Source organism: Molothrus aeneus, chromosome Z (genome assembly GCF_037042795.1).
Source record: "Molothrus aeneus isolate 106 chromosome Z, BPBGC_Maene_1.0, whole genome shotgun sequence".
NCBI lineage: Eukaryota > Metazoa > Chordata > Aves > Passeriformes > Icteridae > Molothrus > Molothrus aeneus.
The window spans coordinates 33953955-33978426 of NC_089680.1; the positions used below are offsets into that span (position 1 = coordinate 33953955).

At 37.5% G+C, this 24472-nt stretch overlaps 1 protein-coding gene across 1 annotated transcript in view; it reads right to left on the reverse strand.

Annotated features, from left to right (window-relative positions):
* LOC136569366 (microtubule-associated serine/threonine-protein kinase 4-like) overlaps nucleotides 1–24472 on the reverse strand; it is an 81431-nt gene that overhangs the window by 17426 nt on the left and 39533 nt on the right. The window contains exon 2 of the mRNA XM_066569761.1: nucleotides 551–704. Coding sequence (XP_066425858.1) covers nucleotides 551–704 — 154 coding nt within the window. The remainder of the gene's footprint in view (nucleotides 1–550; nucleotides 705–24472) is intronic.

The window sequence follows — 24472 nt, forward strand, 5'->3', positions numbered from 1 at the left end:
ATACCAGCACCTAGTATCTAGAAGATGCTACCAGGGCAGGGAGGGCCTAAGCCCTCCTCAAGCATCCTGCTACCTCTTCATGGCTCCACAGAGGAGAAGCTGCAGTCCACAGCTTGTGGCTAGTTGGTAATGCTGTTCCTCCCCTATGAGTATTCCACCACATAAATGGTACCAAATTGTATTTTCTTTAATGAAATCAAGTCAAAAGGCACCATCCATGCACTTCAGCTCCTAGAGGAAACAAGATGTAGGTGATCCCATGGATGGATGCACGAGAGTCAGTGAGATAAATGCCACAGACATGCAAATCTCAAGATAGGGGTGATTTTCAGGCTGCGCTTGGCCACCTATCAACAGCCCCTAGAGGCAGAACCTCAAACATGACTCACCTCACTAACAGTCAGGGAAGCCACGTGGAAGAGACTTATGGAAACTCCAGGTGGAGCTCACACCCCACCAAAGAGTTCAGCCACAAGGCAAACACCAAGTGTCAGGGTGCCATCAGCTCCTTGTGCCAACCCAGGTGACACTACACATACCCCAAACTCACCAGTCAGAGCTCCTCCAAGGCTTCCTCTCCTGAGCTGTCTCCCATCTTCACTCAATTGCCTCTTAAATTTAGGAGACTTTCCAAGGCCAGAAGACACTTCAGGACTGCTGGATTTTCGGAAAGGCATAGGTGGAGGTGACAATATGTGATCAAGCTGCAAAGAAACAGAAAAAAAATACATACCTATACTGTTTAAATATTTATCTTCATTGAAAGAAAAATGTAAGTTACCTTCAACTAAAGATTATGACACCATTTAGGAAAAAAAGATCCCAAAGATCTTAAGGTAACTAATTTGCTAACAGAAAAGAACAATTTTTCAAGCACCAGATTTGTGTATGGCTATGTAAGAAAGCCATCCTCCTTTTGAACAGTTAACTCCACCTCCAACCACTCTCACACAAAGAGCATTGTGCACAGAGGTCCCTTCTCAAGACAAAAGGAATCATACTTCAACTTACTCAACCTTCCATAAAGCAGCATTTCCACAGCTGTGAACCTGATCTGGAAACCTTCTCCAGACACCAACTGGCCTTAAAATGTTTTTCTTTGACAAGTTTTCCCCACGTCCATGTCAGCAGTCACTAGATGGCACTGCACAACCAACAAACTGTAAACCACTGCCCAGTCCAGGGAAACAATAACAGATTTATCAACGCCAGTGAAAAAAAAAAATTAAATTATCCTGTTTATAAAAGGCACATTCATTTACACTGACTTTGAAGTTAAACGGAAATACAGATCCTCATTCTTCAGACTCGGTTCCTGTCATCATAGCCACAAAACATTTTAGCAGCCTGGTCTTGACAATATGTCTAATGTCTCACTATTTTATTAAATCCACTAAAACAACACAAAATGCATGTGAGCAAATACCAAGAAAGTACGAAAAAACAGGGTTTTCAAGTAGAAAAAGTTTTACAACCACGCTTCTGTAAGTGCTGCAGTGGCATGGTGTTATCATTTTGAAAAACCACACCACACCACACCATTTTTTCTTCTGTAACATTTAAACCTTAATTCTCACTACAATTTTTTAGGAAGCCAAGCATGTCTAAGTGTTATATTTTTACAGTTCAGGTACTGAGACTTATCAGCCAGAAAATCTATGCATCACCTGCATACTTGACTCTTTCATCCTTTTTGTCCACTGAAAGGAATGAGTCAAGGTCACAAGAAACACTGACGAAGCTGCACAGCAAAACCCATTTTGCTTACAGTTAATCCCACAGCAATGTACTGTCTTCCCTACAAAGCACTTTGAATCCCTTATTTAGTTTCCTATGTACTTCATATTTCAGGTTAGTTAATTGTTTTGGGGTTTGTTTTAAAGGTTTCTTTAATCAAATCTGCAGCTCATTGGAAGCGTACATACATTCCTCAAGAAATGCAACTGATTTCTTAATCTGCTTCTTCAGTTTATTAAGACTCATTAATGTTCACAACAGATACTGAAGTATTTGATTAACTCACAGCACATGCCTTTAGCTATTTTCTAAGTCGTTTTGAGGTCACAAAAATATTTACTTGACCATTGTTACTATTCATCTTCCACAAACACAGGCACGTCACAAATATTTGTATTTACAACTTCTAAGATACCTCACGAGATTAATTTAAAAATTAAATACAAATTACTCTTTTAAGAAGGAAGCAACTGACAACAGCTAACTTCTAAAAAAAACACCATTTTGAGAGTCTTTCATGGAAGTCTAAAAGCAAATACTCAAGCTGCTTACTGACTGATAGATCCCAGAGATTGTTTCATTCTAGACTTCAAATTAGTCCAAGCATGTGAAAATTACATGATCCCATCAAGGCTTTAGGTGAGTTACCAGAAAAAATTCATGCTCTTTCTTGAAACAGGTTCACACCTCAAAGTAACTAACCACATTTTAAATCTCTTTTTTTCCTGAACTAAGGTTCATCAAGCTTTTAAACCACAGAAGGAAAAAAAAATCAATTCACTTGCACTAAGCTCCCTACACATTAGCACTTAAGCCAACATAACAGAATTTTGCATCTTCCATTCTCTCATCTTTTCCCCTTTTAACAAGATAGTCAAACTTTATGATTGTTCAAGTCACTCCCACAAAGAACAGACTTGTGCATTCCACAACATGCAGTCTGATCTAAAGTCATTATTTCCAATTAAGCTGTGCTCCCTTTTCACAGCTTTCTGGGTTTCAGAAGAAACTTTAAGACAGTGCTATAGTAAAGACCAGCACAGAACCATCTAGATCTTCAACTTATAATTAAGAGGCTATCCCAGCTTCAGGAAAGTATGATGTTTGAGAGCTAAGACAGTTTAAATATTAGCCCCCAGTAGCTCATAGTCTTAAATAGCAATGCCCTGCCAGCATTCTCTCACAAAGATACCCTCTTCTTGCAGAGTGACTTTATTACACCAAAAGACATTTTTAAGGTATAAGACTATAAAGAAACAACATGGAAGTACAGGATTTAGTATTTTCATATTGATGGTAAACTCTTGCTTCACAGAAACAATTACACATATATCAACAAAGCATTTCTGGAAGCTATCCAAAGACTCACTTTTGCTTCCAAAGGCCAAAAATAATCTAAGAGCATGTAAAATGTGTATTTGACAGGAGTCTGTACATTCTAACTGATAATGCAGTAAACCAACAAGAGTAGACAAGGATATACCCCTTAACAGCCTTGACATAACAACTCTGGATGCCTGGGAAATATGAGAGAAAATGGACTGCAGAAAGTATCCAGGCTTGGAAGCTCCCTTTCTGTGCCAGCCCCTAGACAGAAACACGTACCAGAACTAGAGGGGTTTATAGCCCCCATACAGACCTCATTTCAAGGAAAGCATTTATAGCAGATGAGGCTTTCTGTCCTCAACAGAACTGCCTTCCCTTCCCGACAGGCCAAGCATTCGAGTAAATCCAAGCATCCAAGGAAAGCAACAGAAAACATTAGATCCTACTTCCTTGGAACACAAAACTGGTTCTGATGTTACATATTCAAATCCTACAAAGTGGTTAACTCAGTCAAAAAGACTCTACAATCATTCAGTAAGAAGATTACACCAAATACAAATAAATAAGTATTAGTTAATGGCAAGACCTATTCCAACTTGTTAATACTTATTTGAAAGACCTCCTGGAAACCTGAACACCACATAAGTTCAGGCTGTGCATTTCATCAGATTGTAAGATTAGACACTGCTGTCCACAGGACAACATTAAAGCAACTATCTAAGAAGACAGCTGAAATTCTACCAGAGAGATTTTAAATAATTTTAATTAAGCTGCTTCTGCTCAGCACTCACTTTTGCTCATCCACAATCATCACTGTGTTGGTATTTACTTCATACTTACTAGCTATATGGTCATGAGCTGGTGTTGCATGGCATGCAAACAAAACAGGATAATCAAGGTAAGACTGGTTTCCCTTTTTTATCAGTCAAATTTGCAAGTTGCAGGGAATACAATAGCTATATCCTTACAGGAAGCTTCCAACAGACACACATTCATGTTACATCTTGAGTATCTGGCTATCTCATGCTCTGCCCACTGTCTTATTATTGCACTCAGGCTGCAGCCGTTCTCTCAACAACCTTTGAAACCCTTTGAAAATAAATGTTAGTGACCTCAGGAGCACTGGGATAACAGAAAACAGGTTTTTTAAGCTAAAAAGAGGGGAACAGTGAAAAATGAAAACTGTGAAAACAAATGTATTTGAGTTCCCTGTATTTAAAGTACAAGGGTCCTTAAGTTAGCCTTAGAGTTATTCAGGCTGCTTAGAGAGGGATTTTTAATCAGTGCACATCTTGCCACCAGTCTCTGCTGTTAATATTCACAGTGCATGGACAGTTAACTTATTTAAAAGCCTCCCTCCCCCAACATTAAATAATACCTTCTTAATAAAGGCATTTTGAAGACAGAAAACACACAGCAAATAACAACCTATGACAAACGTACTGTTCCTCAATATTTACCTCTTCCAATACATCTTTCCATACATTTGATAAAAAAATCTGCTTCTGCCTGCTAATGTCATAGATATGATGAATTTCTACAAAAGGACTATAAAATTTAGGAGTTAACAGCTTTCACAAAACCCTACTTGTTCCCCTCACATCTGTGAACCTTAAAAAGGAACAGAGTATTATTATAGGAGAATGGTTTAAAAACTACATAGAAGAGGATATCAAAATATCCTTACCATAGACTTTTACACATAGATTTAGAGATCCTGTAGAAACAGGGATGGAATTTTGAGTGAAAGTTTCCTCCAGTTATACAGGAATCAATTTATTCTCAAAAAAATTTTTTCTGTATTTTCAAGCTATTAATTTTCTGTGTGAATAGAATCAGATACAGTCCTCTGAAGAAAATTATTCCCATACCGTACTATGGGCTTTTAACAGCTCACCTACTCAGAAAGGATTATACTAATATTTTTTAAAACCTCAGTAGCATTAAATCCACCTATCTACCATTATGTATTTATTCTAAAGCTAGAATGAATTCTCTGCTTTATAATTATATCATCAAATAGTCACATCAAGTACATCAGCCCACACGTCCTTATGAAAATTAAGGACATGACAACTGATTCAAAATAAGACCTTGCATCAGTGTTCAGGAGCACAATTTGAGCCGAGTACATAATGAGGAGTGAGGCAGTCAGAAAGAAAATGCAGTTCAGAAAATTCATGGTACCAGGTAAATGAAGCTAAGAGAATACGATCACACTGACAAACCAGGATAAGGAAAATAAGCTGTTCTGGGTTGCTGAAATGCGTTGCAAAATGGAGTGTCTTTTCCCAATAAAAATTAAATCAAAACGAGAACTGAACTTGTCTGATCAGCTCCACTTTTTTTTTTCAACACCCACTACGGTTTCACAGTCCAAACTACTTCACTCCCAACCTCCCTCAATTGCTCACAGGCAGTATTTCTACTTCCCACAGAAACTGGAAAATACTGGTCAAATATTCCGTCTTAAAAACATGAATAAAGATGTTCTATTACGAAATTCCATTTCTTCCTCCCGAAAGCAGCACAACTTCTTCCTACCTCAGGTCATGCTCTATATGCATATTCAGTCCTAAAGTTTTCATAGCAGGCCTGTGCACTGTCACCCATTTTGTATCTCCCCAAGACAAGCACCAATCCAAAAAACAAGATGCACTCTCACATGCAGTATATCAAGAGCAGAAAATAACCAATGTAGTTTTACTGTTTAGGTTTTTTTCTTTATTACTAACCCAAAGTCCCTAAGGAAAATTACTTCAGTAAGTACATAATCAAAAAATATGCCAAATCACAGATGTTTAAAGAAGTGAGAAAGCATCAGGCTCCAGTCCTACGCAGATAAACACAAAGAAGCTTCCCTGAGAGAGAGATTCAGTCATTCACTAAAAACCCTCATTGTAAAGTTAAATGCTTAACAGGAGCATGGCTTCACAAACCTTACAAATCCCTTCTGTCTCTTGCATCTTCAAACATAAGCTATGCCAGAAGCAAGCATGCTAGGACCCACCACAAGTTCAACAGTGATTAACCCTTTATGCTCCTAGCAGTCTGCTTTGATATAAATCAGTCTGTTTCTTCATGTTATTTACACTGGGTTCCTCTCAGCATGCTGCCTCTCTGTCTTGCTTCTTTGCAAGCACTTTAAGCATAGTTGCTGGAACTCAATAGCACAGCAAGGCACTGGGTTTTTTTGATGCAAGCTATACAAACTTACTTCAGCTGGGCATAGGGGAGAGGTATGTTCTTATCATTTAAATACTCTCTCTAAGTCTAATTACATTTGGCACAGATACATGAGTTTTGATTAGCTGCACTGACACAGAGAGCAACACTGAATATAATCTTATTAACAGATAGGATCATACTTTCCAAAAGCATCTTAGGATTCATTTAAAAATACACTTATATCAATTAAGAGCATAGTGCAGTTTAGTTACTCCAGATGCTTGACAAGAACTCAGTAGAACCATGTTAGACTTGAAGAGGAAATGCCACAGTGGTGTAGTATAGATACCAGAGAAGTCTCTCTTACAGTACCATTACAAGCAGAGGTGCAACCAAATTTCCATGGATGTCCTGCAGTAACTCATCTCTGCAGTACACAGGAATCCACTACTTTTAGTCACAACAGCATCAGCTTTTGAATAATTCTGCTTGGGGGTGCAATCTGACCAATCTAGGGCTGCCTATGAATCTTCACAAACCTGTATCAAATACATCAACTGAACTACACTGTTCCCTTTAAATCAGCTGATGGTTGAAATACTCCACATTCCCTTTACCTACAAGCGATATTAATCCACCTTATTTTCAAGTAGGGTTTGCAGAACTATGCAACTATTCTGAATATTTACAGCTCTCAGAGCAACCTCTGCAGAACAAAGAATGACACATAACGACTTACCAACAAAGATAAAAGGAAACTTCTCCAAAAACTAGCACCACTTCCAAGAAGCCATGGATAATGAAGGTTAAGAATGGATACAAAGGAAGATTCAACAGGCCACAAGAATTTCAATGGACAAGGAAAGATCCCAGTTCTTGTCCTGTTTCCTACCACAATTCCTCAAAACCAAACAGGTATTTTTTCCACCACCATAGATCAAGAAGAAAGATCACTATGTATCCCACATATCTTAAATTCAGCATTGCCTCTCCAAGGGAAAGGTCTTGTTCAGCTTGGGCTGAAAAATCTTACTACTTCTACAGCCTAGTGGCATCTGTCATTCTAGTCTAGACTTCAAGCCTTGGATTATTTCACTTCCCCCTAAGACCTCCAGTTTCCTTGTTAGGACAGTGGCACCAGTCTGTCAGCTATGGCAGGGACAGAAAGTAAGATCCTAGGCTCATTGTGGATTTAAAAGGATTACAGACAGAAAAGGTCTTGTTTACAGGGAAATTTGCTCATCATTACAGCAACATTTGATTTACACATGAATGCAACTTGCAACTGGCACTGCAAACATGTCCTTACCAAGGTAAAAAGAAACCCACAGTAAAACTCGGCAATTCACAAAGCATCACTCCTAACCATTGTATTTATTGATTTTACATCCCACATATATGCAGAAACACAGTCCTTAAAACTAAGATCACTATTCAAAATTGTCCAGTTCATTATGTTGAACACATGATGTTGCATAAAGAGCAGCAGCAAAAAAAGTCATGATGTCTTCCTATATCATCTTACCTATTATATCCTAAGTAGTAAAGAAACATTTTAAGAATTCTGCTAAGGATCAACAGAGACATAACCACATTATCTTGCTACCCATTTCCCACTCATTCTAGAAATGCAAATCTCTATTTAAAACAATTGTATTTTTCTTGAAAACAAATCTGATGCCGAGTCAATTAAAAGCAAATAAATACAACTCAAGACAAATTTAAAGTATCAGCTATAGCTATGTTAAAAAATAATCAGGTTGCATCCAATCCTTTTTCAGAAACCTATTTACACATGATTGCACAGAAAATGAAGCACAGCCTTTACAGTATTCTACAAGGCCAAAAAGTGGCCTATAAATATGCATGCACACTGCTGTCTGAGCCAATTATTATTTACCCTTGTTAAGATGGAACAGTTTTGTTACAATATGACAGAGTCCTTCAGTTCTTGAAAGCCTCCTGTGTGCTGCATCTGTACACACAGACTCAGAGATAGACTGCTCCCTTTCCAGGAAACAAAGGAAGCAACAGTATTTGTATTGAAGGCACTGCCTCCAATAATTCAGCCTGCCCTCAGTCTCCTTGAATACACACCCAGCTTTAACAAACACCAAAAGATTAAGAAATAATAGGTTTGGCAGACCTCATATAAGGTCCTAAAAACAGAAGCGGAAACCAGAACTCAGTTCTAAAAAAATATAATTCAACCCATGGTTAAAAGGGATCATATAGGGCACTTTACTTACAGGTAATGTCAAGTCTTTTTTATTTCATTCTGACAGTCATACAGGTATTTTCTCAGGAATGCACATGATGTGCTAAGGCCTTTTGCTTCTTACAAAAAAACATATTTCCAAACTAGGAAAAACTGTCAGCACTCTAAAAAAAGTACAGTCAAAGCATCACAAACAGAATGCTAGCCAGGATAAGGCTGCAGCAGATCAACAAGTCAGTCCTACTCGGAAGGACACAGAGGGACCAGATCCAACACAGCAGATTCTGTGAGGAAGTCTGTTTGAAAAGTTAACAAAAAAAGCATGAAAACAGAGAGCAGTGTCCCAGGGGTCTGCCAAACCCACTCAGCTCTGCTGCAAAGGTACCATCTGGAAAAAGAAAATCCCACTTTTTGCAGTGGTACAGCTCCTCTAAGCACTGCCTGGGCATCAGAAACATGCTCATATTTTACCTTTCTTTCCACAGTTTTTAAAAGGGATCTGACAAAGATAAAAAAAGCAGATCTACCCTTAGCTGCCCAGATGTGCAGCAGAGCATACCACTGCTATGCAGCAGGAAGGATACTCCCTTCCTGCCCCTGTCCTGATGGCCATCTTGTCAGGAAAAAGCATTTTGTGGTGTTGAAATTTGCCGTCACTGCTGCCACATCTGCCTGTTGTAAAAGACTCAGAGAGTAGCCAGGACTCAGCAAGAAAAAGCTGGCAGAAGCACTCCTGGTTCCGTCTGGGGGGAAATCAAGGACACAACCCAACCACAAACCTGGTGGCTCTTGCAGCCTGGGAAAACACCTTTGCTGGGGCGAAGGGACAAGAGCTGGAAACCTGCAGCAGAAGAAAAACCACATACACACACACACCCTCCCCCCACCATTTCAGACACAAGGCACTGCAGGTTTATGAAGCAGGCATCAACACAACAGTCCTGATCATTCCAGCGGGCCCACGGACACTGAGGAGCAGCAGCCGCTGACCCCCACTGCATCCCCCAAAGAAACTGCTTGGCAGGGCAGGGAACAGCCAGTTGCAAAAAACACATCTTCCTAACACTAAGCAAACACTTCAGAGGGCTGGTTTGTTTTCACTGGTTTTTCTACTTTAAGAAATCAGAGAGAAGACAACAAAGTTTTCAGTTAAACAGTAGGAACCACCAAGTTTAAACAAAAGTTATTAATACTGTGACAAGGTACTATTTTCTTACCTTCCCTTGGATAAAGCCACCTCTTTGGCAGCTTTTTGTTCCTCGGTTTTCTATAGTTGTATTCATTTTCTCATTATCATATGCAGAGCCATTAGTAGCATTAGCTCTGCACTATGCTCTAGATAAAGATATTAAGCTAGCCACACTAAGTATTTCCTTAATTTTTCAATGAAAGCAGGAATTAGCTACACAGCAAACTGAAAAGAACTTTGATATTTTAGACACTACAGGCAGCATTTTCACCCTTAATTATTTTAATAATACTTTTTACAGGTCAAGAAATCCATGACAAATTCATGGAAATAAGTATTAAAACTTTGTGCATGTGAAGGCACCCATATTCACACTTTTTTCAAACCTCTCTAACGCTTTGGTTCTTACAGAGACTTTTAAGAAAGACTTTTTCCTGGCTCTTTAACTAGCAGGATGGAAATTTAGTAAAACTAGCCTTCAAAGTCACCTGCAATTGAAAAAAAAATTAAATACATAAGAAATAAGTCTATTCATCTTCATCAACTGTTGGCACCATCATCATTTGTCTCATGGAAAAAAATAATCCAGAGGAAAATATATACACTCTGGAAAGAGGTGGTGTGTTGTGGGTTTTTTTGTTATACCATGAATACTAATGAAGCAGGAGCAGTTTAGTTCTTTATAAAATCTATTTCCATTCACATTCACCAATGAGCTCCTAGACTACCTATAAAGGTTTCATTTATTCTATCACGCTGGAAGCCTCAGAAAACTAATTGTTTATTCAAGTCTATCTGCTCCATCCATGCTCAATTAGGTCTCACTTTTCCCTCAGTTACAGCAAAATTAAAAATCAAAATGCAAGCTGAAACATTCCTGGTTCCACTGGCCAGCTCCCCAGAACAAACCACTCTGAAAAACCATTTTTTCAAGCACAGCAAGAGCTTCTTGAACCTAATGCAGCATTTGAGGGACCTTCTCAGCAAGTCACAAAATTCCTACTCATTAACTTACTCCTACTCATTAACTTACTCCTCTGATTAATGGAAAACACATTTCAAATGCAGCTTTCTAGTAAGAATTGTGTTAAGAACTAGTAAGCAATGTTAAGTATAACCGGGCATTCCAGCCACAGCAATTGACAAGTACCTCATAAAAATGGGGGACATAATCTTAATACATAATAAATTAAAAAAAATTTCAATTTATTATTCTTTATGTAGACCATTAAAATATTAAATAATCCATTTTGTCACATAAAGCTTCAAATTCAGCACCACTTTTATTAGGAATAACATATAAAAGGGAACCCCAACACATTTATGCCAAGCAGGTACAAAACAAAAGAGTGAAACCCATGATGAAATGAGCTTGGAGTAAAAGCTTCTCAGCATGTAATGGAGCTGAAGTTGATCCATAAATCAATGCAAGATGAAAGCAAGATTATTTATGTGAAGGGATTGCATTGTTAATTTACAGTCTGATGGAGAAAAGAAATGCTTTATTTGATCAATGTACCAGTGACGTGCATGTGTGAACTTGAGCACAAATTAGTAATAATTACCGGTAGGTGTATCCTCTTGTATTTTTTAATTAAGTTTAACAAGCAGCAGAAGCACATCCAAAAAGTGCAGGTTTTTCCTGAGTTTGCCTTTAACATGCTCCTAAGTTTTTAAATAATGCAGCCTCGCCACAAGAGACCGTGCAGACAAGGGCTTTTTGATCTCTTTCTTCTCCGTTCAGCACTGAGAAAAGACAGCACACGCCGTTACCGAACAATAGCTACCATGAAAAACCCTTTTCCTGAACTCATTTGAAAGTGAACTAGAATAAGGCATTTATTTGATAGCTTTATAGTTTTGCCCTCATCATCTAACACAGAATTCAGAGACTGGGATGCTTCTCCTTTAGCCTCACTAGTAAAATTAGCAGAAAAAATATCAGAAGGGTAAGACTATCTGGGCACAAGGATGCACAATCCAATTTGCATTTGGCAGAGATTTGTTGAGGACAATACTCAAGAACCATGTTTGCAATTTTAAGTGCCTCCACTGCATTTCAAATAATCTCTAAGCGGCCATTTGTCAGTCTCAGACAATTTACCCAGGTCTATCATTACCAGGAGGGATTATTAACACTGCCCGGCCTAAGAAAGATTTTTATTCTTTTTTAGTCCGATGATTTAAGTAGTACTACAATTAGGAAAAACCATGAAGACCATGTGAGAATGTAACCAGACAGGTGACACTGCATCATTTTAAATACTCCACCCTTCTATTTAATTCTTTGTGTAAGCTAAGCAAGTAACTGTCCATGCATTCTAAAGAGCCCTATTGTAAAACCTACACTTATTAAGTAGACTTATCCTTATTCATCCTGTCTTTTTTATCCAGGCTTTTCCAGTTAAATAAGCATCTATTTAAAACAATTATACTGATGGCTGAGAAAAAGAAAGAACTCCACTTAGATCTTTAAAAATCTTATTTAAGGCCTATTAGGCAATGAAATGATAGCAGAATGTATCACACATTTTATCTGAAAGAAGAGACATTAGTATATATGTGTAGGGAACCACATGTAAAAAGAGTCCAAATCTAAACAACAACTGCATTCTTTATGAACTGTTTAGAGCTGCTATGGTTTATTCACCCTCATACAGAAAATCTAAAATTAACAGCAGAAGATGTATGGCTTTTAGAGATTTATTTATAGATCATATCACCTCAGAGATTTACACACAGTTCCTTAGAAGTTCAGTATGATTTAAAACTCTCTAAATTACAAGGATTAGTCGTACACTAAATTATAGCAGTTGATTGGTATCACCATGAATCTCATAAGTAATTTAATGCAAGTTTTGTTTAAATGTCAATATTGTAGGACTTAGCACAGAAGCACTACAACATCTGCAAGATGTTCGTAACCTCTCAACAAGAAGGGTTTTATAACAATATTTTCTTAAAGTCATCTGATTTAATAAAAAATAAAGTACAATCCTACCCATGATGTCTCACACTGTGTTAAGGTCTTACTTCAACTTTCTTTGCACCTTCCACTACTGAAGGAGGAATGCTTTTAAAAGAGGGAGAACAATCACCTTCTGTTATCAAGGACTACTCGATATCTCTCGCCTGTAAGGCAGCTGCACTTTTAATTGACTTGTAAATCAGCTTTGTGCATACTCATTTCAAGTAAGCACCATACCTCATCCTGTATTCTCAGGGTTTCATCTTCTTATTCAAAATAATGAACCTCCCTATCTTTCATAAAACAAAGTAAGTTGTCTACATCAATGACAAAAATTTTAAATCACACATAATCCTTTAATCTGCGTACAGTTACAGAGACTATCAACTAGAACAATTCCAGACCAGTGGCTTCAAAATACAGAAGCAATTTTACCATTTCAAAGTCTGAGAACAAATTAAATTTATTAAAGGGCAAAGATACTGCCTTTTCCACGGTTTAGAAATGTGTCAGTTTAGAAACCTAAAGTTCCTAAAACACATAAAATGTTCATTTTTCAAATCTGTGCTCTTATTTAAAAGTACTGAAAGACAGCACAAGGGATGAAAAGGCTAATAAATTGATGAGATACAGAATCAAAGTTGTCTGGAAACCAACCATTTTTCCATTTAAACAGTTGATGTATTGTCACCAAACATGCCATACACACAAAGAAGGCCCAAGACAACTTCTTTCTTAAACTACAATCTAATTACTCAGGCCCTCTCAAGTACTAGGAGAAGCAATTTGGAATAATCTAACAAGATATCCGGAATACTTCTTTAGTTCCATCTATATATAGAAACAGAATCTCCTTTAGATATATCTTTATCACCTACAGTACAGTTTCACTTCATTTTAGTTCATTTCTTTGATTCTGATAGATAGCAGTAATTCACTAAACCATAGCTTGAAATTCAAATAAAACAATCTTGCTAAGCCATACTAACGAGATTCCACTAGGAAAAACATGCCATGCTAAAAGCTTTGAAATGTATAACTTATGTGACTACATATCACTGTGGGAGTTAACCCAGTTTTTTAGTGATGTTCAACTGCTGTATTAACTGGACATCTTTAATACTAAATTTAAAAGTTATTTAATAAACTATTTCACAAAAAAAAATTAATCATCTTAAGCTAACATAAAGGTGGTTATTACTATATTTTACTTTATTTCAATTACTAAACCATTCTTGCCTTAACATGTGTTTTACTTTTCTCCAATTCTCCCCTCCATCCCAGTGGGAAAGTGTAAAGTGAGTCAACAGTTGTGTGGTATTTAGTGATCAGTTGGGGTTAAACCATGAGTGATGCATCACCCACTTGAAATTTACTGTAAAAACACAGGTAAAGCACAGCAACTGGGATACACAATTTGGTTTCTTAGCCACCTCATCTTAATTTTCATAGCAACTTCAAAAAATTATTGATAACAATAAGTAGTTTATGGACAAGAGGGCAAACAACTTTGAATCTCAAAGCTATGTCACAGTGATTTGTACTTCAGCAACCACTAACCTTCCTCTGGCTAGCATTTGGATGTTGCCTTACCTATTTGAAAAGATAGACCATATTTTGCATGATGATGATGATGATGATGATGATGATGATGATGATGATGATGATGATGATGATGATAATAATAATAATAATAATAATAATAATAATAATAATAATAATAATAATAATGTTTAAGTATCTAATTGATTTGGCAAAATATAGCTTTAACATTTGGTTTTGTGAAGACTTCAAGCATCAAATCAATCACCAGACTTATCAAAGTCACTCAGGAGGGAATAATGCTATGCAACATTTCTGCAGCACACTCCTCCCCAGCACACTCAATATCAAACACTTCAAAGCCCTTTTTGTGAATCCTAAATGTACCATAAACCAAGGTATTCAGACCTCAATTAGGGATCTACTCTGTAGGACTACTGCCTCCACAGTCCTTTCCAATCCAGGGAACACAGGATCCAGAATTCTCTCCTCTAACAAGTAAACATTGTGCTGTCCAAAGACAATGAAATCGGTAACCTTCCAACAAAAAATGGATAGAAAATAAATACATGCCTGCTCATATTTTACAAAATCATGTAGGAACTAGTGCAAATCACAGATCTGTTCAATCAGAAATGCAATCACTCTAAATTATCCTTTATGTTTTGGCTGTTAACTTAGATTCCCAAGCCATTCTCTCCCTCCTAATACTACTGCTTCATCTATTTTCTCAGATGCAAAGGTGCAGAACTATATGCATGCAGAAAGATTTAGGGTGCTCCACCACATTTGTCCATGCCTCATATAAAGACTATCAATTACACTGTCTTTCCTCTCACCTCTTACACTGCTAGCATACCAGAAGGTCACACAAGAATAACATGAAACAATGGACTCTCCATGAATAACTGCTAAAGAATGTGAAGGACTGTAAATCTCTTCCAAGCTACTACCATGCTGTAGTTTCAAACACACATTATAGCCTCATTAAGAAATACAGTACTGTTAGAAATTCTGACTCAAGCAGAAAACCAAAACTAACACATATATTTTCTCTGTAACAGCATTTCACAAAAACAGTGATCTTTAGATACTCCTAAAACCTCAGCTCAGGCTCCTGGTTCAGAGTTTCCATAAAGTGGCAGGCAGGGGAGAAACTTCCCAGGTGCCTGGAGGAAGCAAAGAGGAATTAGAAAAAAGAGGAAAAAGGCAATTCCATCTTTTACCTGCTTGCCTGATTCAAGCTCATCTGTCCCCCTTTACTAGCATCTTAACTTCAGTCAGGATTCACTATTACATCCGCGTTCTTTGGCACATTTCTTCACTAGCAGGTGCTATGCTTCCACAGTGGAAGCTACTTCCCCTAACTACAAAAGTTACATTAACTTACAAGGCTAAGTACAAGAAGGGAAGCAGCTCAAGGCCACAGTTAGGCAAAGAATCAGGAATGAAGCAATGCAAACCTCCTAATGTTTAATAATTTTTTTTATACTTTCATATTACCATTTGAGTCTTCATTGTTCTCTAGTTTGTATTGCAGATATGCTTCTCTTTACTGCTCTCATAAGATGACTGGCACTGCTGGGTGTTTTATCTCCAGAACAATGACCTCCGGGTATGCAGCTCATTATGCACTGCCTGTAAACCACTTATTTTTAGAATTAAGCATAAAACAGAAATCTGATCTCAGATTTCTGTCCCATTCTCCTCATTTAGTTAAGGTTCTGGAAATATTCAGGAAAACACTGCTGAAAGATACGCTCACATATTCAACATGTGAGGCTGCAGTCCCTGCCAGCCAACAGATGGATGTGTGTCCTCACAACAGCAGTATGTGTAGTTAGCATCACTACTAAGACAATGGTCCTCTAAGACAGCCAACAGTCCAATCACAAAAGTGTCTAGATGAAATGTGTTGATGTTGACAGAAAAATCTCGAAGTGCCGGATCAGCAAAATGTCTGCATTAAATTCAGCACTATAACCTTTCTTAAACTCAGAGCTTAAGAGTCTTAAGACTAACTCAGTCAATAAAATTCTCCTCTGCCTCTATCCAAAAGACAACTGCCCAAACAGCAGCAAGCTCTTCCAACTGGTTCCATCTTGGAAAGCCAACTGACTCCAGAAAAGGAAAGGATTCCAGCTTCTCTAGACAAGATGAAAGAGTAAAGAAAAACAGGCAATTGGACATGAGCCTATTGGACCTTACCAGCTGCTGAGCCTATTGGACCTTACCAGTTGGTGAGCCTATACATGTTCTCTAAGTCACTGAACAACCTACAACAACTGAGGTTACTAGAGAAAGGCAGACCTTTCCCTCCCTTGTAATTGTCTCACAGCAAAGCAGGAAAACCAAGCCCAGACAGTACACTCACCTGACAGCTGCATCCCCCCAAGGCATACAGACTTGAAGGAATGAAAGAAACAAAGGATAAAATGCTCAACTTATCCACGCACTTCCTCCTCTCATTTTAAGCCATTTAACATCAGGATAAATGCTACATTGCATGATGTGTCAAAAGGCAGCTCAAGGAGGCACACATTCATCCCCAGACTACAGATTACACTAGACTTTGTTCCACCAGATCTTTGCAGGACCTGTCCACATTCCTTCCAAAGAAAAAACACGTAGTGCAAACAGAAGGGTGATAGCAGTATTCCTATCAGGTCCTACTTCAACATCTCACTAAGAGTCTTCAGAAGATTATGCAATGGAAAATTCAGATCACAGTAAGTAAAAGATAATACTTAAGTATGGTACCAAATATAATGAGGGAGTTTGGTACAGGGAAAAAAGACCCTTTAAATTCAACAAGGCTCCTTCACCCTTGAAGGCATGCCTTTCTTACTTTCATTGTCAAAGTCCTAAGTCCAAGCCAAAAGAAATTTGCCAGGTTTTAGGAAAAAATTGTTTCTTAAACTTTATTCTTATTCACTTTTTGGAGAGTTTCCCTGAAGTTCCACTAGGAAAGAAGAACTGTTGCACTTTCATATTCCAAGACAGCTGAAGACAGCCTGGCATTTAGACAGCAAATTCCATGGGCAGTCTCCCTCCTAGGTCCTCAGCAGTTTAAAGGCCACAACATTTAGGGCTTCATTTATTAAGAAACAGCTCAGCCAGTATTTTGAGATATGCTATCAAGCATACAAAGATCAATTCTCTGAACAAGCTAAGCTTTACTGTTAGGGACTCCACCAACCGAAAAGTACAGTACACTTTGAGAGCTTTTACAACTTCACATTACAGTCAAGAAAAGAAAAATTATATTGATCAAGTGTGCTGGTCTACAAACATGACCTCATGTTTGTTTCACTATCATACAGGCTTAAGTGATGCCAATGGTTTACCTCTATGTATTCAGAGACCAAAAACAAACTTTAGTTAGCACAGAGCATAGAACAAATTACAATTGTCAAGCCATGGTACAAACATGGTGAAAACTGAAGATCAGTACTCTATCTTGTAATTGTGAAGTGCAAACATAAAAGTCCTACAAATCATCTTTAAATATTAAGACTCAACTTTTTCATGAAATTATTTGATCATTCTTTTATAGTTTTGAAACACTGGATTTATGCGACCAGAGTCAACCCTTTTAGGGGAAGATCTCCATCTCTCGCTCTTCCTTCATGAAAAATGAATTCCCCAATAGTTCCTATTCTATCTTTAATAGCAGCTTGCCTGAAAGAGCAGAGAAGCTGAAAGCTGTCTTCACTATCAACTGCAAGCTCATTCATGAGCCAGGCCAAAGCTGTTTGCTTTCCAGGTAAGTATGAACCTGCTCACATCAACCCCCGCTCAAAAATCTTAAGAGAGGAAAGCCCATGTCGTCCAGATGACACACAGCTCCTGAAATCTGTATACCGAAGTCCATACTGCAGATAATTTAACATGGTGCCTAGAAACTTACCAGAATAAGCCACTAAAGCATCACTACCTCAAAACAACACTACCCATTTATCATCAGGACCCTAACTGATAGAATATAGTACCCAGGCCTTACCATTTGACTTCAGTCAGATTAAGTTTAAAAAAAATTGGACAAGCAAATGCCAAGGAATTTTATGTCAGGACCTTATGCCAACATATTTAAACAACAGGACCACTACAATTTCCCGAGCTCAGGCTCATAGTTACTAGCTCACACAGCACTGCTGGAGTTACAAAGGTGGTTTACAGCTCACAATCATGACTCTTGCATCCATCACCTTTTGTGTTAACAGCCAACACACTGAACTGTGCTGCCACACTGGGCACGGCAAGCACCCAAAGAGATACAGAGCATCAAAGACACAAAGAAATGCTCCTTATGAGATAGAATTTTCTTCCATCCTTCAAAACCCCCCTCCCTTTATGCTGCAAAGAGCTGGAATTCTTTGGCCATCACTCGAAGTTTTGAATTTAGTAGTATAAAATTAAAAAGCCAACATGGAAGACCTGAAATGCCCAAGGTGAAAGGATTCTAATACAGATCTAAACACTTACAAATATATATTCCTATACTAGAAATCTATTTGATATTGAAGCCTCAAGCAAACAAAAAAAAAATCCCACATTGCTCTCAGAATCAAGTAACTTTTTGCTCAAGAAATTATATCCTGATATCTTACACAGAAAGATGGAAGGAAGCTTAGCACAGAAAGTATTATTTTTAAATCTTTAAAAAAAAAGCCTGTACCCTTGTTGATGCACACATATAGCAGAATTAAGCATAGAAGTATTTTTCATTCCACTACATTCAGTATTTTTCTTCTACTTCAATCAGTATTTCCTTGTTTCAGATCAAAGTCAAAGAAGAAAGAGACCCTAGAAGAAGCTAATTTGCATACACACTGAAAAAGATAATAATTTACATCATAAACTCCCTAAAAATGGCCTAGATTTGTGCATGATGTTTAAGTATCTTTAGCACATCTTCACTATTACATCATCTGCTCTGAATTTTAATTATGGAAATGGCAAAATTATTCATTATTTGAAAAAATGGCCACACTTGCAGATTAATGCAGTTAGTTAATCATCCACTACCTATTCCCTCAGATGGATATATATATATACATATATATATATACATATATACATATACATTTTTTTTATTTATTTATATACATACACACACACACACATATATATAGGTGTGTGTGGATAGATAGATAGATAGATAGATAGATAGATAGATAGATAGATAGATAGATAGATAGATCGATCGATCCTGGGTAAAAGGGGACATTCTGTTGTTAAGAAGGAATGGGGAAGGGGCAGGGGTTGGCCGTATAAAATTTTACTTATAAATGTATACACCACAAATACATAGTAACACATATAGAGCCAAAATGGGTTAAGAAGAAAATTTTAAAAATAAAAAATATACCTTTGGAGATCACATAAGACAGTGACTCACAGAGAGAGAACAGGTTTCCAATCACTGTTACTAGCACAACTGAAGCTAATGTGCATCTAGGGGATATGTTTTGCTTTGCATTTCCCATTCTATAACATTATGGATTTATAAAAGCAGAGTCTCAGAAAGAAAGATCAATGTATGACAGTTCTCTTTGATCTCTGGGTTTACTTACTTCTGCAAGTGAGATCAGATGTTAAAAGCCACAGGAATTTACCACTTTGAAGTATTTTGACTTTTCATTAACTGGAACAGTAGTACCCGATTACCAGACAAATTCAGAAGGTAGAGCTTATTTTATTTTTGCAGACTTAAGCTTGTTGCCCAACTAATAGGAAAGCCAGTACTTAATTTAATTTTCAGGAACATGATTTCTTAGCACTATTTGAGCTGTGAGAAAGAAAGGGATATTTAAGATAGTTGACCTATTTTGCTCTGGAATGAACAGTGCAACATCCCCACTCAAATTCCAAGAAAAGCCACTAGGAGATAAATATATTTTTCTTTTCATGTTTACTCAGCTGACAAGCATGACCCTGAGCACGGATCAAACTAATAAAGGCCACTTTGCCCTTTCTCAAACAAATTAAGATTTTCTAATGATTACAGGAAAGGAAGACCGAACTGTTTAGTCTGATTAAAACTGGTGGGTTTTAATACTGGCATTCTTTAAGGTTCTTAAAATAACAACGAAGGATAAAAATAGTGGAAGCACCTAACAAATGTGCAGCTTTTTTTAAACAATAATCTGAAAGTAGATCTATCACTTTGTAGATTTTATGCTATGAACTCGGTTTCCTGAATGGAAAATACGTATTTATATCATGTATAATTTTTGAATATTTATTTTAAATATGTAAAGTGTGACTTGAAGACAAAATATTATAAAGTTGCATTTTTGGTCATTGTTTAGCACTTTGGAGTCATTCTATGTATGATTTATTATTTTTATGTAAGATTTCATGACAGTATCCAGAATTGGCATGACGGCAGAGAAAGCTAAAAATTGAAAATTAACAACTATACTCTGGATAAAAAACCTTTTCTAAGAAAGGAAATACAAGAACTTCACTGCATAACCACTTGTCTGGACAAGAAGGCAAGAAGGTTTTTGTTTCCTTCCTTTTTGGGGAAAAAATATTGGAAATCCAAAGAATGAGAAAATTACTTACCATGTTGTTTTTTTAAAAAACTTTAACAATTTTAATAACTTTAGAAATTACTTCCTATGTTGTTTTTTAAGTAAGTAGTCCTATAGTTCTGGTCTCAGACTGCTTCATCTTGTGTGCACAAACTGAGGGGGAAGAGAAAGAATCACCAATGAAATGTATGTGCTTAGATTGGAAACCAGAGAAACAAAACAAAACAAAAACAAAACAAACAAACAAATAAACAAACAACACAGTACCATAGTTGTTCTCTTTTCTGATTTGCTTATGAAAACAATCCACACACTACAGGACTGCAAGATAAAACTGCAACACTAACAGCACTGGTGACACAAGAATGAACTAGAGGAGTATGACACCACTAAGAACATGTACCAAGAAATAGCTGCACAACAACAGACAAATTACTATTAAAATGCCTGCCTATTTATACTTAGTTTCTAATTCTGTCCATCTAATTTCCATGTAATAAGTTTATCAAATATGATCCAAGATTTCAGTTTTATCATTTGGACACCCACACACGTGCTAAGGAAAGGAACTGACTTCATTTTAAATTGGTCATTTCTTTACTACCAAAACCAAATTTTTTCACCAGATAAAATCTTACTGTTCATTAAATTTACTTTCTCCACGAAGAAGTTGGATCTGAAGTAATGTAGCGTCCTAAGAGGGAACAAGGAAATGCAGTACTAAAACAGGTTTCCAGAAAGAAAGCCTGCTGACTCACACAGGATGAGCCTGAAAATAAAGCACCAGCTCATGGAAGAAGGAACTTTCTTGACCAAAAGAGAAAAAAACGCAGTGCCACTGAAAGGCTTAACTAGAGTATCAAACCGCAAAGAAGCAGTAATTAAATCCTGGAAAATCCTGAAATTCCCAGAAAAACAGAAAAGCCAAAGAGACACCAGGAAAAGCAAATTACATAAGTCACGACAAGAGCAGGAATATTTACCTGGGGTGCTTCTACTAGAGGCAGCATGGAGAATCCAGCTGAAGTAACAAGAAGTGGCAAGAGGCTCTATCTACATAAAAACACAGGGGTAGTTACCAAAGCATATGACAATGAGTTAACAGAATTAGTGCAGTTTAATCCTAGAAACACAATCCTGCTTTACACATGGCTCCCAGGACATGTCAAGCCCATGTGCACTCACCAAAAAACAGGAGTGGTAAGACACACATCTCCATGTGCCAAGGGCACTGCTTTTCCCAGATTTTGACCATTTGACCACTGATTGATTTTCAAATTCCTACATCATTAACAAACAAACAGGACTACAATTACATCCAAGTTTTTAAGTGATGGCCACAAAGAATGCATAATTAGGTATTCCTTACATGCACTTATGATGTTTCAGCTTTCTAAAGTTTGTATATACTACTGATACAAATATGTCTTGGGGAAAGTCCATTTTGTTCCCAAAGTCTTAAAAGAATAACACTTATCACTATGTTTTAAAACTAACTTGCTTACTATTGCACATTAATCTTCACATTAGTGTAATTCATTATATATCATGGCTGTATTACTTCAAAGATTTCAATTTTCTGAATGGTGACCAGGTAGTACAGATTGAAATATCAGTTGTTCTTGTGTATTACAAACACTGTCCTTCCCTAGTTACTATGAAGTCTAAGAGAAAATACCATCTTTTCCTGCCCCGCCTTTAGAAGCAGAGGGTGAGGTAGTAAGGAAGACCAAAACCTTTCTACATGGACTATATCTTCACCCCAACTCTGTCCTCTTCCTATTATTCGTAAGAAAATCTGTGTCAAATAAAGGAAACAGCCTGTGTCAAATAGAGGAAACATAAAGGCAGCATGGTTGATGTGGCATAAGAAAGGTGAAGCAGTGACAGCATCAGGAAAAGACAAAATTACAAAGTTTAAAAAAAACAAAAGAAAAAAAAAATCAGGTCAGGAAGTAAGTCTCAGTCATCCAGCCCTGCCTTCTACTCCCACATCTTTGCCATCACTCAACCATAGCGCAGCAAAAGCAATTATCAAAAAACAAAAAACCACTCAAGACTGACTCAATTAAAATTGCCCATTGCCTTTCCTAGATACATCTAAATGACCCCTAAGCAGAGACATTTTTGAAGCTTCTGTGAACCATCTCCCCAGGGGCAACTTCCCCGGTGCACAGTGCAGTTCAGCCACAGGGAAGCACTGCACCAGCCCCTGTTCCACAACCAGGGCTGGTGGCAGTGATGAGGGAGCCCTCCTGTGTCCACAGAACCAGCACAGCTGCCACTTCCTAGTGAAACAAGGCTTGGGACAGCGATGTGGGCTAACACCAAATACACCATGCTGAACTTGCAAGTGACCAGGAAAGTACAGCATGCCAAATGTTTTGAGATTAGCTGAGACGGGACACCATGGAGAAGCACCTTTCCAGGCAAACTCCCACCCACTGCTTACTGTTTTATGGTAACATTTTTTAAACTTGAAAGTAGTTCTTCCAAACACACATTTAGAACAAAACTGAAATAACCACTGAAAATGTCAAAATTTTCCTCATGCCAGAAACTGAAAGCACACCTTCTTCCTAAGTGCTGATGATTAACTTCTCACCAAGATGGCTTCTAGAAGCCGTGGCTATGGCAACATCTTAAATGACTTACCTCTCATGGCAGACTCCTGTAAACAAAGTGACAGCAGCAATAACTTTGGTTTTGATTTTCTGGGGTTTTCTTTTGTTTGACTTTCAGTTTTGGTGGGTTTTGGTGTTTTGGGTGGTTGGGGATGGGGGGGGGGGATGAGAGTTGTTGGGTTTTGGGGCAGCAAGAATAGTTTTGGGTTTGGGGGCCTTTTGTTTGCTTTTTCTTCTGTGGGAGCAAAGCAGGAGGAAAGGAAGTAAAGAAACACACAAAGTGAAGGTCAGCATGTCAGTAGGGAAAAAAATCCCTGGTTTGATCAAAGAAAGTACTAAAAGCTACCATGACTGTCCTACTAAAGGCTTTTTAAACTCTTTGGTTACATAATATTTACTCAGACATCAACTACTTGTAAACAGACTGCTTCAGGGTAATCAGGAATGTTCCTTGATGTTAGCTACTGACCCGCTGCATTACCCTTTGCTAGTCTGTTTATTTTACAGAACAGAGACGAAGAATAAAAGGGATGAGAAAAATACATCTTCTCCAAGTCATGGATTTTGTCTACATTGACTGAATCATTAGGAAAGGAATTTGCAAGAACTTTCTTACTCAATAATGTCCTAAAAATCAAGAAAATCTGGTACAAAGATAATATAGGCTACGTTCAGTAATTTTGTTTTTCTCCTTTCATGCAGCATTTAAAAGTTTCCCATAAAGACAACAATCATGCTTAATGACAGATAATTTGAGTTGTTTGAAGACACTGGAAATACTACATTATGTTACTCAAGATGGAAAGTAAGGCCTAACAACTCAAGTAGAACACATGACATGCTTGCCAAGACAAAACGATACCTCCTGAGACAAAAACAGTTTGAAGCTAGCTGCACTTTTACAGGTGAATTTATTCCTTAGCAGACCCAGAGTGTGTCATGTTAAAAAAAATCCACTGACAGTTCAGGTTATGAACACTATAAAATATCCAGATAATTTCATTAGTATACTGGAAAGACAACAAGCTTGTCTGCATCTCTGCATAGCAGAAACCACTATTTTCCTAGAATTTACTACTAGTAAATTCTGTGAATGAATGTGATGTGAATTTATCAGATGTGGCTTCCCAGCTCTCTTGAGCTCCAATCACAATAACG